Below are 14,623 nucleotides of genomic sequence, written 5' to 3' on the forward strand. Positions count from 1 at the left end.
GTGCACGTTCACTTCGCCGGTAAGCTGAGCCTGGATTCATCTTTATGTGTACAGTTTTTCCCTTCAAAATGTAAATATGTCCTTTTATTGATCTGCACTATGCACCTACAATGAACACTTCTCATGCCTTTGTACTTGTGTATTTTGTGTAGTTTCATGGCCTGTGGCAATTTATTACTTGTCTCTAACAGGAGAATGCAATCCTGTACATGATCTGGCCTATTTATTACATTACAGATAATCAGGAGGAGCAGGAATTTCTTGTAGGACATTGTTATTGATTAGCTTGATTATTCTCCTCTTCTAGATCAGTTGTGTTTAATCTTGCTGCTGCTAAGCAGAGTAATGCTTTTGAGTTGCGCTGCATTGTGTAAAAGATAAATGACTAGCACAATTGTATTTGAATTACAGGAGCTGACAAAGGCATTGGAAGATAAATCTGATGATGCAGAATATTACCGCCAAAGGGCTTATGCTCACATTCTTCTCCAAAACTATAACGGTAAACACTAACTTGGCTTATATTTAATTTTCACACTGTAATGTTACTGTGTTGTATCACCATTTATAGGACTTTAAGCATTCTAATATTCAGGATCATTTTTTGCTGTTACTGAGTTTTGTTGTGAATAAGTCACAAGAAATTATTTATAATGTTATAATAAATTATAAATGGAGGACTATTAGTTTGCAGCGTTAAGCTGAGCTTTAACCGCAGGTAAACTTATTGTGTACTTTGGGGGCTATTTTCAGCATGTGTACTGAATTAAATTGTAAAAGCGCATTTCACGGCACCTGCACAGTTATTCTACAGTGTGTGCAGGGGAAGTGCATGAAAAAGTGGGGACAGCACTCTGAACCCCAGAAAAGTGCAAATAACACTGATTGGGTTCACTTCCCAACACAGCCCTAATTACATAGAGTTTGTATATAGTTTCCTCCCACAGTCCAAATATACTGTTAGGTTAATGGGCTTCCAACAGACAACCCAGTGTGTCTGTGTTTGTACATGTGGTAGGGAACTTAGGGCCTAATTCGGAGTTGGCTGCTAATGCAGCCGCATTGCTGTATCCATACATAGGCAAACTACGCACGCGTGGTCATTCACATTGCGGGCCCATCCCTGAAGGATGTGTCTGCAACATGATTGACAGCAGCGATGCGGCGTTTCGCGGGCGTGGCAGGCTGAAGGGTGCGTGCCGGGAGCATTTTCGGGGTGGCTGCGTGATGTCACATGCAGCTGCACCAATTAAAAAAAAATGGAGCCAGACAGCATAGCTAGGCTGTGCTGGCAGTGGACAAGCTTAATTTGATGCGTCTACAATTAAATTGCGGACACCGTGAGGCGGCACTACACATGCTGAGTGGCCCCCAGTATGTGAGGAGATGGACGCAGATCTTGCTGTGTATGCACCGATTTGTGTCCATCTCTGAATAACACCTATAGGGGTATATTTAATGCTTGTCGGATCCTTTCCAACAAGCATTGTCGGGAAGGATCCGACAAAGCAGTGTTCAATGAACTCTCTCGAGTTCAGCTCTGTAAGGGAGAACTGTCACAAGGGTGACAACAGAAGCCCTCTCTTCCCCCGACACCACTTCCATGCCTCCACCCCCAGCCCCTGCCTGCTCTGGTACCGCCTCTCCCGGTCAGCCTCCTGCCTATACCGCCGCCCCTGTCTCCCTCCCGCCTACTTCTTCCACGCTCTGGAATGCTGGAGCGGCATTGCCCCGTCACACCCCAGCAGTGTAAGTGAGGTGTGAGGACCAGGATCCGACAAATTTTCGACAATGCCATCCGACTTTTTTAATAGTCAGATTGACATTGTCGGAAACGGGGCCAAAATTTGTCGAAGTTGGCCGCGTTTCCGACAAAAGCACGGGGATCCGCTGCTAATCCTCCGATCCATATGAATTCCCTTCTCGGGAAAAAAATGAAGCCCCATTGAATAGGTGGGAACCCCATCCGACCTAAATTAGTCGGAGACTGACGTCTTTTCGACAAGATGCCAGTTTCCGACTTCAATTGAATACCCCCCATAGAGTCTAAGTTCTACTGGGTCAGACAGCGATGTGAATGGGCAAATATTCTCTGTAAAAGTGTTGCAGGATAGGGTGCGTGGCTAAGTGGGACATGAAGTAGCTGCTCTGCCTGGGCGCTTTCCACCTTGACACTCCGTTTTGAATATCCTGAGGTAAGGTTATGTCTCTTAAAAAGCCATGGGTGGGCTTACTATTCCACTCATACCACTCACTCCTGGGGGGTGTCGGTTCTGGTGCAAAGATCATTCCCGTACGTCCTTTGTCAGGTGCAATTAGACCAATGGGGCAGATGTGTTTTTGAAATGCCAGGTATATTCCATGTCTTTACTATTGTTTGCCGTCTATATTCCGCCTCCCTTTTCCTTAGATGTTCTTAAAAAAGCTGCAGATTTTATGGCCTTGTATCCCCAGGTTCCTATTGTATGTCTTGGAGATTTGAATAATGTTGTTGACCATGCTCTGTATAGATTTAGAAGGGTGGTATTCATGTGACCGGCGGTCGGGAGACCGACGGTCACATGACCTCCTCCGGCATCCCGACATCTCACTATCCCGATGGTCGGCATGCCGACCAACAGGGACTATTTCCACTCGTGGGTGTCCACGACACCCATAGAGTGGGAATAGAACCCGCGGCGACCGCAGCGTGGCGAGCGCAGCGAGCCCGCAAGGGGCTTGCTGCACTCGCCCCTCCCCGCCGGGATCCCGGCGTCGGTATGTTGCCGGGATCCTGGCTTCGGTATGCTGACCGGCGGTCAGGAGACCGCCGGCCAGCCATACTACACCCATTTAGAAAGCCCTCTTTTACCACTACTATGCGCCGCAGTAATTTTGCTTTGTTATTGGAGAGTTTGGGCTTGATTGATGTCTGGAGAGCGCATTCTCCGGACGCATGTCAATACTCATGCTTTTCTACCACGTACCCATCATTTTTCAGAATAGATTTGGCCTTAACGACTAAATGTTTGTTACCAAAACTAGCGGATATTCAATACGTCACCAGGGGTATATCGGACCACTCGCCTATAATATTATGTCTGGATATAAGGGATAGCGGAGGTAAATTGATTTGGAAATTTAACCCCTTTTGGCTAACACAATTGGGCGCTGGGACTGAGTTGGAGATTTGGAGAGACTTCCTGGCATTAAACGAGGGCTCGGCGTCTACTCATATACTCTGGGATGCTTTTAAGGCGTATTTGCGCGGCACATTAATAAAAGCGGTGGCGACCTTAAAATCTACTTATGCACGCCAGGAGCAGATCCTGGAAACAACATGTAGAATGTTGGAACGTCAGTACCTTACTGATAGTCTCACTACTACTAGGGAGAGGTGGCCGCAAGCCCAGGCAGACTGGTGCACTTGTCTGACTGATAAAGCTAAGTATCGTTTGCTATATACTCAACGTTCGTATTATGCAACAGGTGATAGGCCTGGGAGTTTCATGGCGAAATTGGCAGGCACTGACAAGACCTCTAATACAGTGACTGCTATCCGTACTGTTGATAATGTGTTCCATACCAAGACCCCTGATATAGTAGAGTACTTTGTAACATATTGTAGGACATTATACAGCTGCAAAATTGTGTACAGTACCCCGGAGATCCTGACTTATTTGTATGGAATCTCCTTACCCGTATTGTACCTTGATGCAGTTTCCTTTCTGGATTCTCCTTTAACTCTTCCAGAACTGGAAATTGCAATTAAATCATTCCCTCGTGGGAAAACCCCCTGGAGTTAGATGGGATCCCATTGGAACTATATAAAAAACACTTCTGTGGCCCCAAACTTCTTACATTATTTAATGAATTGTTTGAATTGGGAACACTGCCTGCTTCTATGGCGGAGGCTCTAATTATTGTCCTTATTAAACCTGATAAGGACCCAGAGAAGGTGGAATCTTACCTTATCTCCTTGTTAAGAACTGACATGAAGATTCTTGACAAAATACTGGCTACTAAGCTGAGCTCCGTGGTGTTACAGGTGATCCATGAGGATCAGATGGGGTTCATGCATTGGCGGTCCACCCTGCCCAACTTACGTTGATTATATACTTATTTACAGTTCCCTCGTGAGGACTCCCACTCCTCAGTTATTGTTTCTCTTGATGCTGCTAAGGCGTTTGATTCGGTGGAGTGGGAGTTATTGTGGGGGGTACTGAATCGGTTCGGTATTGGGCCCAACTTTATAAAATGGGTCAAGTTGCTTTATTCTGCCCCCACAGCTAGGGTCTCGATAAATGGCTATTTCTGCAGCGGGGTACACTGGTATTCCACAGGGAATAACATCGGGGTATAGAGTTGGATCTTGATCCGAGGCACCAACAGGCTAAAGCTTTGACTGTTCCCAGGAAGCACTGCACCGCCTCCTCTATATCCCCGCCTCCAGGCAATGGAGCTCAGTTTGTAAGTTGGTACCTGCAGTGCAGGCAGCTAACAAGGAGGGCTGCGCTAGGCAGCCCTGAAAAGAGCTTTTCTGACCAGAAAGATGACTTCAAGGGCTGCAGCATAGGCACTTTGTCTGACATATGAGCAAGGGTCCCTATGCAAAAACCCGGATCAAGTAACCCGGGAATCCTATCCGGGTAGCTACCTGGGTAGGACACGGGAATGATTCGGGCAGGGTTGTAGTGTAAATGGAAGCCGCGTCGATGCGACATGGCTCCCGTTAACACTGTATGGCAGGGCGGCGCTGGGAGATCACGTGATCTCCCAGCGCCGCCCCTGCCACGTCGCCAACCCGGCAATATGCCGGGTTGGGTGAGTGTAGTGGGAAGGGGGCTCTGATGCGGGTTGCAGCCGAGTAGCTCCAGTGTCAGGCTCCCGGCTGCGACCCGCATCGGTAGTGGAAAAGGGGTATTAGTTAAGAACAAGTACATAACTACAGGGATATTTAGTACAAGTATCCTGTGATATATATCCAGTATTTACTGTGCATTGTTATATCTGTATACATACATAGCTTTACGTAGTATTGCTAGTCCAGTATTGTACGAGTGACTGTGTATGCCAATAGCTGCTGTGTGGTTCTTATTCCGTGTATCTCACACATATTGCTATCCCTATATTCTGTACCCTGACGGGGGCTAAGTGCATCGGGGTATATCACAGGATATACTGTTTGGTATTTTTTTCTGTGTATGTGTCACTTTATACCACTTAAATCCTCTGTTTGTGATCAGCATTGCTGTCATACTCCACAGGGTTTTTTTCTCTGACGTCCTAAGTGGATGCTGGGACTCCGTAAGGACCATGGGGAATAGCGGCTCCGCAGGAGACTGGGCACAACTAAAAGAAAGCTTTAGACTACTGGTGTGCACTGGCTCCTCCCACTATGACCCTCCTCCAGACTTAAGTTAGAATCTTGTGCCCGGCTGAGCTGGATGCACACTAGGGGCTCTCCTGAGCTCCTAGAAAGAAAGTATATTTTAGGTTTTTTATTTTACAGTGAGATCTGCTGGCAACAGACTCACTGCAGCGAGGGACTAAGGGGAGAAGAAGCGAACCTACCTAACTGGTGGTAGCTTGGGCTTCTTAGGCTACTGGACACCATTAGCTCCAGAGGGATCGACCACAGGACCCGAACTCGATGTTCGGTCCCGGAGCCGCGCCGCCGGCCCCCTTACAGAGCCAGAAGCAAGAAGTGTTCCGGAAAATCGGCGGCAGAAGACTTCTGTCTTCAACAAGGTAGCGCACAGCACTGCAGCTGTGCGCCATTGCTCCTCATGCACACCTCACACTCCGGTCACTGATGGGTGCAGGGCGCTGGGGGGGGGCGCCCTGAGAGCAATATAATACACCTTGGCTGGCAAATCTACACCATATATAGTCAGGAAGGCTATATAGGTGTAAATATACCCTTGCCAGAATTCCTGAAAAAGCGGGAGAAGTCCGCCGGAAAAGGGGCGGGGCTATCTCCCTCAGCACACTGGCGCCATTTCTCTGACGTCCTAGTGGATGCTGGGGACTCCGTCAGGACCATGGGGAATAGCGGCTCCGCAGGAGACAGGGCACAAAAGTAAAAGCTTTAGGATCAGGTGGTGTGCACTGGCTCCTCCCCCTATGACCCTCCTCCAAGCCTCAGTTAGATTTTTGTGCCCGGCTGAGAAGGGTGCAATCTAGGTGGCTCTCGTTTTGTTAGGTTTTTTATTTTCAGTGAGTCCTGCTGGCAACAGGCTCACTGCATCGAGGGACTTAGGGGAGAGAAGTGAACTCACCTGCGTGCAGGATGGATTGGCTTCTTAGGCTACTGGACACCATTAGCTCCAGAGGGAGTCGGAACACAGGTCTCACCCTGGGGTTCGTCCCGGAGCCGCGCCGCCGACCCCCTTGCAGATGCCGAAAAGTGAAGAGGTCCAGAAACCGGCGGCAGAAGACTTTTCAGTCTTCATAAGGTAGCGCACAGCACTGCAGCTGTGCGCCATTGTTGTCAGCACACTTCATAGCAGCGGTCACTGAGGGTGCAGGGCGCTGGGGGGGGCGCCCTGGGCAGCAATGATAGTACCTTATTCTGGCTAAAAATACATCACATATAGCCCCTGGGGGCTATATGGATGTATTTAACCCCTGCCAGGTCTCAGAAAAACGGGAGAAGAAGCCCGCCGAAAAGGGGGCGGGGCCTATTCTCCTCAGCACACAGCGCCATTTTCCCTCACAGAAATGCTGGTGGGAAGGCTCCCAGGCTCTCCCCTGCACTGCACTACAGAAACAGGGTTAAAACAGAGAGGGGGGGCACTTATTTGGCGATATGACTATATATATTAAAATGCTATAAGGGAAAAACACTTATATAAAGGTTGTCCCTGTATAATTATAGCGTTTTTGGTGTGTGCTGGCAAACTCTCCCTCTGTCTCCCCAAAGGGCTAGTGGGGTCCTGTCCTCTATCAGAGCATTCCCTGTGTGTGTGCTGTGTGTCGGTACGTGTGTGTCGACATGTATGAGGACGATGTTGGTGAGGAGGCGGAGCAATTGCCTGTAATGGTGATGTCACTCTCTAGGGAGTCGACACCGGACTGGATGGCTTATTTAAGGAATTACGTGATAATGTCAACACGCTGCAAGGTCGGTTGACGACATGAGACGGCCGGCAAACCAATTAGTACCTGTCCAGGCGTCTCAAACACCGTCAGGGGCGTTAAAACGTCCTTTTACCTCAGTCGGTCGACACAGACACGGACACTGACTCCAGTGTCGACGGTGAAGAAACAAACGTATTTTCCTTTAGGGCCACACGTTACTTGTTAAGGGCAATGAAGGAGGTGTTGCATATTTCTGATACTACAAGTACCACAAAAAAGGGTATTATGTGGAGTGTGAAAAAACTACCAGTAGTTTTTCCTGAATCAGATAAATTAAATGAAGTGTGTGATGATGCGTGGGTTTCCCCCGATAGAAAATTATTGGCGGTATACCCTTTCCCGCCAGAAGTTAGGGCGCGTTGGGAAACACCCCTTAGGGTGGATAAGGCGCTCACACGCTTATCAAAACAAGTGGCGGTACCGTCTCCAGATAGGGCCGCCCTCAAGGAGCCAGCTGATAGGAGGCTGGAAAATATCCTAAAAAGTATATACACACATACTGGTGTTATACTGCGACCAGCGATCGCCTCAGCCTGGATGTGCAGCGCTGGGGTGGCTTGGTCGGATTCCCTGACTGAAAATATTGATACCCTTGACAGGGACAGTATTTTATTGACTATAGAGCATTTAAAGGATGCATTTCTATATATGCGAGATGCACAGAGGGATATTTGCACTCTGGCATCAAGAGTAAGTGCGATGTCCATATCTGCCAGAAGTTGTTTATGGACACGACAGTGGTCAGGTGATGCAGATTCCAAACGGCATATGGAAGTATTGCCGTATAAAGGAGAAAAAGACAACGTCTTTTCAACCTCAGTCCTTTCGTCCCCATAAGGGCAAGCGGGCAAAAGGCCAGTCATATCTGCCATGGGATAGAGGAAAGGGAAGAAGACTGCAGCAGGCAGCCCATTCCCAGAAACAGAAGCCCTCCACCGCTTCTGCCAAGTCCTCAGCATGACGCTGGGGCCGTACAAGCGGACTCGGGTGCGGTGGGGGGGGTCGTCTCAAGAGTTTCAGCACGCAGTGGGCTCACTCGCAAGTGGACCCCTGGATCCTACAAGTAGTATCCCAGGGGTACAGATTGGAAATTCGAGACGTCTCCCCCTCGCAGGTTCCTGAAGTCTGCTTTACCAACGTCTCCCTCCGACAGGGAGGCAGTAGTGGAAACAATTCACAAGCTGTATTCCCAGCAGGTGATAATCAAAGTACCCCTCCTACAACAAGGAAAGGGGTATTATTCCACACTATATTGTGGTACTGAAGCCAGACGGCTCGGTGAGACCTATTCTAAATCTGAAATAGTTGAACACTTACATACAAAGGTTCAAATCAAGATGGAGTCACTCAGAGCAGTGATAGCGAACCAGGAAGAAGGGGACTATATGGTGTCCCGGGACATCAGGGATGCTTACCTCCATGTCCCAATTTGCCCTTCTCACCAAGGGTACCTCAGGTTCGTGGTACAGAACTGTCACTATCAGTTTCAGACGCTGCCGGTTGGATTGTCCACGGCACCCCGGGTCCTTACCAAGGTAATGGCCGAAATGATGATTCTTCTTCAAAGAAAATGGACGATCTCCTGATAGGGGCAAGGTCCAGAGAACAGTTGGAGGTCGGAGTAGCACTATCTCAAGTAGTTCTACGACAGCACGGGTGGATTCTAAATATTCCAAAACCGCAGCTGTTTCCGACGACACGTCTGCTGTTCCTAGGGATGATTCTGGACACAGTCCAGAAAAAGGTGTTTCTCCCGGAGAAGAAAGCCAGGGAGTTCTCCGAGCTAGTCAGGAACCTCCTAAAACCAGGAAAAGTGTCAGTGCATCATTGCACAAGGGTCCTGGGAAAAATGGTGGCTTCTTACGAAGCGATTCCATTCGGTAGATTTCACGCAAGAACTTTTCAGTGGGATCTGCTGGAAAAATGGTCCGGATCGCATCTTCAGATGCATCAGCGGATAACCCTGTCTCCAAGGACAAGGGTGTTTCTTCTGCGGTGGCTGCAGAGTGCTCATCTACTAAAGGGCCGCAGACTCGGCATTCAGGACTGGGTCCTGGTGACCACGGATGCCAGCCTGAGAGGCTGGGGAGCAGTCACACAGGGAAAAAATTTCCAGGGAGTGTGATCAAGTCTGGAGACTTCTCTCCACATAAATATACTGGAGCTAAGGGCAATTTACAATGTTCTAAGCTTAGCAAGACCTCTGCTTCAAGGTCAGCCGGTATTGATCCAGTGGGACAACATCACGGCAGTCGCCCACGTAAACAGACAGGGCGGCACAAGAAGCAGGAGGGCAATGGCAGAAACTGCAAGGATTCTCCGATGGGCGGAAAATCACGTGTTAGCACTGTCAGCAGTGTTTATTCCGGGAGTGGACAACTGGGAAGCAGACTTCCTCAGCAGGCACGACCTCCACCCGGGAGAGTGGGGACTTCATCCAGAAGTCTTCCAACTGATTGTAAACCGTTGGGAAAGGCCACAGGTGGACATGATGGCGTCCCGCCTAAACAAAAAGCTAGAAAGATATTGCGCCAGGTCGAGAGACCCTCAGGCGATAGCTGTGGACGCTCTAGTGACACCGTGGGTGTACTGGTCGGTTTATGTGTTCCCTCCTCTTCCTCTCATACCAAAGGTACTGAGGATAATAAGGAGAAGAGGAGTAAGAACTATACTCATTGTTCCGGATTGGCCAAGAAGAGCTTGGTACCCGGAACTTCAAGAAATGATCTCAGAGGACCCATGGCCTCTGCCGCTCAGACAGGACCTGCTGCAGCAGGGGCCCTGTCTGTTCCAAGACTTACCGCGGCTGCGTTTGACGGCATGGCGGTAGAACACCGGATCCTGAAGGAAAAGGGCATTCCGGAAGAAGTCATTCCTACGCTGATTAAAGCTAGGAAAGAAGTAACCGCAAACCATTATCACCGCATATGGCGAAAATATGTTGCGTGGTGTGAGGCCAGGAAGGCCCCAACGGAGGAATTTCAGCTGGGCCGTTTCCTGCACTTCCTACAGTCAGGGGTGACTATGGGCCTAAAATTGGGTTCCATTAAGGTCCAGATTTCGGCTCTATCGATTTTCTTCCAGAGAGAACTGGCTTCACTACCTGAAGTTCAAACTTTTGTTAAGGGAGTGCTGCATATTCAGCCCCCTTTTGTGCCTCCAGTGGCACCTTGGGATCTCAAAGTGGTGTTGGATTTCCTAAAGTCACATTGGTTTAAGCCACTTAAAACTGTGGAATTGAAGTATCTCACGTGGAAAGTGGTCATGTTGTTGGCCTTGGCTTCGGCCAGGCGGGTATCAGAATTGGCGGCTTTGTCATGTAAAAGCCCTTATCTGATTTTCCATATGGATAGGGCAGAATTGAGGACTCGTCCCCAATTTCTCCCAAAGGTGGTATCAGCCTTTCACCTGAACCAACCTATCGTGGTGCCTGCGGCTACTAAAGACTTGGAGGCTTCCAAGTTGTTGGACGTAGTCAGGGCCCTGAAAATTTATGTTTCCAGGACAGCTGGAGTCAGAAAGACTGACTCGCTATTTATCCTGTATGCGCCCGACAAGTTGGGTGCACCTGCTTCAAAGCAGACTATTGCTCGCTGGATCTGTAGTACGATTCAGCTTGCACATTCTGCGGCTGGACTGCCGCATCCTAAATCGGTGAAAGCCCATTCCACGAGGAAGGTGGGCTCTTCTTGGGCGGCTGCCCGAGGGGTCTCGGCTCTACAACTTTGCCGAGCAGCTACTTGGTCGGGGTCAAACACATTTGCTAAATTCTACAAGTTTGACACCCTGGCTGAGGAGGACCTAGAGTTTGCCCATTCGGTGCTGCAGAGTCATCCGCACTCTCCCGCCCGTTTGGGAGCTTTGGTATAATCCCCATGGTCCTTACGGAGTCCCAGCATCCACTTAGGACGTCCGAGAAAATAAGAATTTACTCACCGGTTTTTCTATTTTTCGTAGTCCGTAGTGGATGCTGGGCGCCCATCCCAAGTGCGGATTGTCTGCAATACTTGTATATAGTTATTGTTTAACTAAAGGGTTATTGTTGAGCCATCTGTCGAGAGGCTCAGTTCTCATACTGTTAACTGGGTATTGTATCACGAGTTATACGGTGTGATTGGTGTGGCTGGTATGAGTCTTACCCGGGATTCAAAATCCTTCCTTATTGTGTCAGCTCTTCCGGGCACAGTATCCTAACTTAAGTCTGGAGGAGGGTCATAGTGGGAGGAGCCAGTGCACACCAGTAGTCTAAAGCTTTCTTTTAGTTGTGCCCAGTCTCCTGAGGAGCCGCTATTCCCCATGGTCCTTACGGAGTCCCAGCATCCACTACGGACTACGAGAAATAGAATTACCGGTGAGTAAATTCTTATTTTTGTCAGGTACCGTGTCTGGCTATATTGTACTGTTACGCCCTAAGGCTACATTCACACATAATGTCTGCTACACAGGGCGGGAGATCGGTGGCTGATCCTGCATCATGCAGTGCTGATGCCGCGGATGCACCTGAGGAAAATATTCCAGCTGAGGGTCCAGGTACCCGGGGGCTCACTACCCCTCAGTCAGCCTGCAGTGCCGGTGGCACACCAAGACCCACCCTGGGCTGTTTTTTTCTAATTTGCTGACTACGCTAGTAACGAGTCTTACATCCCCTGTGGGACCTCCTGTGCCATTATAGCCACATATTGTCCCTGCAGTTAATCCGCTCATATTGTCCCCTCAGTTACAGCAATTAAATCAGTCTTTTGGTTAAACAAAAACCTAACCCTTGCCCTCCTAGGACCAAAGGGTCATCTAAGCGGGCCATTACTTCTTCACAATCCATGCATGTTGCAGATACTTCATCCGATGAAGATTGCATATACACTGATCCCTCAGACACTGATGCAGATGCTTCAGATGCGGAATCTATTTCACAGGTGGATGTTCCTGACCTCTTGGAGGCTATCAAACTGATTCTTCAGATTGATGATGAATCTGAACCTCCAGATACGTCTAAGAAAGCCGATAAGTTCAAACGTCAGAAGGTCACTAAATTAGTTTTGCCCCATTCTAACCATTTAGTTGACATACGTCAGGAATCCTGGGAGTATCCAGGAAGGATATTCTCCCTGTCTAAGCAGATGCTAGCTCGTTCTCCCCTCGCTGCAGAGTTAAGTAAAAATTGGGAAACACCGCCGCTGGTTGACTCACATGTCACACGTCTGGTGGTGTCCTCTACTCTGCCTGTCACTAGCGTCACTTCTCTGAAGGAACCGACGGATAAGCGTGTGGAGGGTTGCTTGAAGTCTATCTACACCCTTGCAGGTGCTGTGCATAGACCCACTGTAGCGGCCTCTTGGGCCGGTTCATGTCGTTGAAGCGAGCTACCTTCTAAATGTTCTGATAATGCCAGACAATGTCTTTCATATATTATCACAGCCTCTCATTATATACAGGAGACAGCTTCTGATGCCTGTGTCCTGGCGGCCAAAGCGTTTACTACGTCCATTTTGGCTTGCGGCCCTGGTCTGTAGATCTGGACTCTAAAAAGACCTTGGAGGTTATCCCCTTTAAGGGAGACATCCTGTTTGGGGAAGATCTGAACAAGGTTGTTGCTGACTTAGCATCTGCTAAAACTGCATGTCTGCCGAGTACTAATCCTTCGGTTTAGAAGGCTAAGAGTAGCACCTTTCGTTCCTTTCGTCCTTCAGGGAAAGCAAAGGGTCAGGCGTACCCGAAACAGGCTCGCACTTTCAAAACTTCTAAGCCCAACCCTAAACGTTCATGGGCTGCCCGTCGGCCTGCTTCCAAACCAGACAAGTCTGCTGCATGACGGGGTGGGTCTCCCTCTGGGGGATCCCAGGGTGGGAGGCCGACTTCTACGGTTTGCTCAGGTATGGTTACAGACCACTTCAGACGCCTGGGTAAGGGAAGTCGTCACTCACGGATACGCCATCTCTTTCAAGAAGCGGCCCCCTCGCCAGTTTTGCTTAACCAATATCCCTTCGGATCCGGTAAAAGCAAAAGCTCTCCATTTGGTGGTACAATTCCTCCTGGACACAGGAGTGGTAGTGCCGGGGCCTCTGGCTCAGGGAGGCAGGGGGTACTATTCAACGCTGTTCCTAGTTCCGAAACTGAATGGTTCCTCCTGGCCCATTCTCAACCTCAAGTCTTTGAACAAGTTTGTGAAGGTTTCCAAGTTCCGTACGGAAACTCTTCGCTTTGTTCTGGCCTTGGAGCCCATGGACTATATGGTATCCCTGGACATACAGGATGCTTACCTACATATACATATTGCCATATCGCATCAGCAATACCTGCGTTTTGCTTTTGGCAACCTACATTACCAATTCCAGGCCTTGCCTTTTGGATTGACCACAGCTCTGCGAATCTTCACCAAGGTCTTGGCGGTTATGACGGCTCTGCTTCACTGTCAGGGTATCAGGATCCTGCCGTATCTGGCTGACTTGTTGATCCTGGCGAACTCCCCAGAGGTTCTCCTCCGTCATCTGGAACTGATGGTCCAATTCCTGCAAGCCCACGGGTGGCTCATCAACTGGAAGAAATCATCCCTGGTCCCAGCTCAGAGCATGGTGCACCTGAGGTCATTGTTGGACACACACAACCAATGGTTGTTTTTGTCCCAAGAGAAGGTCCTGAAGCTTAAGGACAAGATAAGATGCTTCCTCTCTCGTCCGCGAGTGTCGTTACACTCGGCGATGCAAGTACTAGGCCTCATGGTGTCTGCTTTCGACATGGTAGAGTACGCTCCATTTCACTCTCGCCCTCTGCAGAAGCTATTCCTTGCCAAATGGGATGTCCTGCCTCACCGGATCAGGTGTCACATGATTTTTTTGACTCCGGAAGTTCGTCTTTCACTGAGCTGGTGGCTACAGGACCAACAATTGAGCAGGGGTCGTCCCTTCTTGATCTCCACCTGGGTCCTCCCAACGACAGATGCCATTCTGCGGGGTTGGGGCGCGGTGTTGGAGCAACACTCTTCAGGGTCGGTGGACCAGGGAGTAATCTCCTCCCGATAAATATTCTGGAATTGCGGGCAGTGTTCAATGCTTTCAAACTGGCCCTGCCTCTGGTACAGAACAGGCCTGTTCAAGTACAGTTGGACAACGCCACCACGGTGGCATACATAAATCATCAAGGCGGCACTCGAAGCCACATGGCGATGTTGGAAGTGTCAAAGATTCTTCAATGGGCGGAACACCATCTGCCAACCATATCGGCAGTGTTCATTCCTGGGGTCCTCAACTGGTAAGCGGACTTTCTCAGTCATCAGGAGCCTTCATCCAGAACTATTTTAACTCCTAGTGGACAAGTGGAGCCTACCAGATGTAGACATGATGGCGTCTCGACACAATCACAAGGTTCCAGTCTTCGGAGCAAGGACAAGGGATCCTCAAGCAGTGTTCGTGGACACCCTGGCAATTCCATGGAACTTTCGGCTACCGTACGTGTTCCCTCCGGTGTCACTCCTGCCCACCGGAGGAAGTTCAAGCAAGAAGGAGGT

The 14,623-nt window shown here is 49.3% G+C and overlaps 1 protein-coding gene across 5 annotated transcripts in view; it reads left to right on the forward strand.

Moving 5' to 3' along the window:
• Positions 1-14,623, forward strand: part of SUGT1 (SGT1 homolog, MIS12 kinetochore complex assembly cochaperone) — a 321,635-nt gene that overhangs the window by 55,519 nt on the left and 251,493 nt on the right. For all 5 annotated transcript variants that reach the window (XM_063952887.1, XM_063952891.1, XM_063952889.1 and 2 more), the window contains exon 4: positions 412-502. In XM_063952887.1, coding sequence (XP_063808957.1) covers positions 412-502 — 91 coding nt within the window. The remainder of the gene's footprint in view (positions 1-411; positions 503-14,623) is intronic.

The sequence above is a fragment of the Pseudophryne corroboree genome, chromosome 2 (genome assembly GCF_028390025.1).
Source record: "Pseudophryne corroboree isolate aPseCor3 chromosome 2, aPseCor3.hap2, whole genome shotgun sequence".
NCBI classification, from domain to species: Eukaryota; Metazoa; Chordata; class Amphibia; order Anura; family Myobatrachidae; genus Pseudophryne; species Pseudophryne corroboree.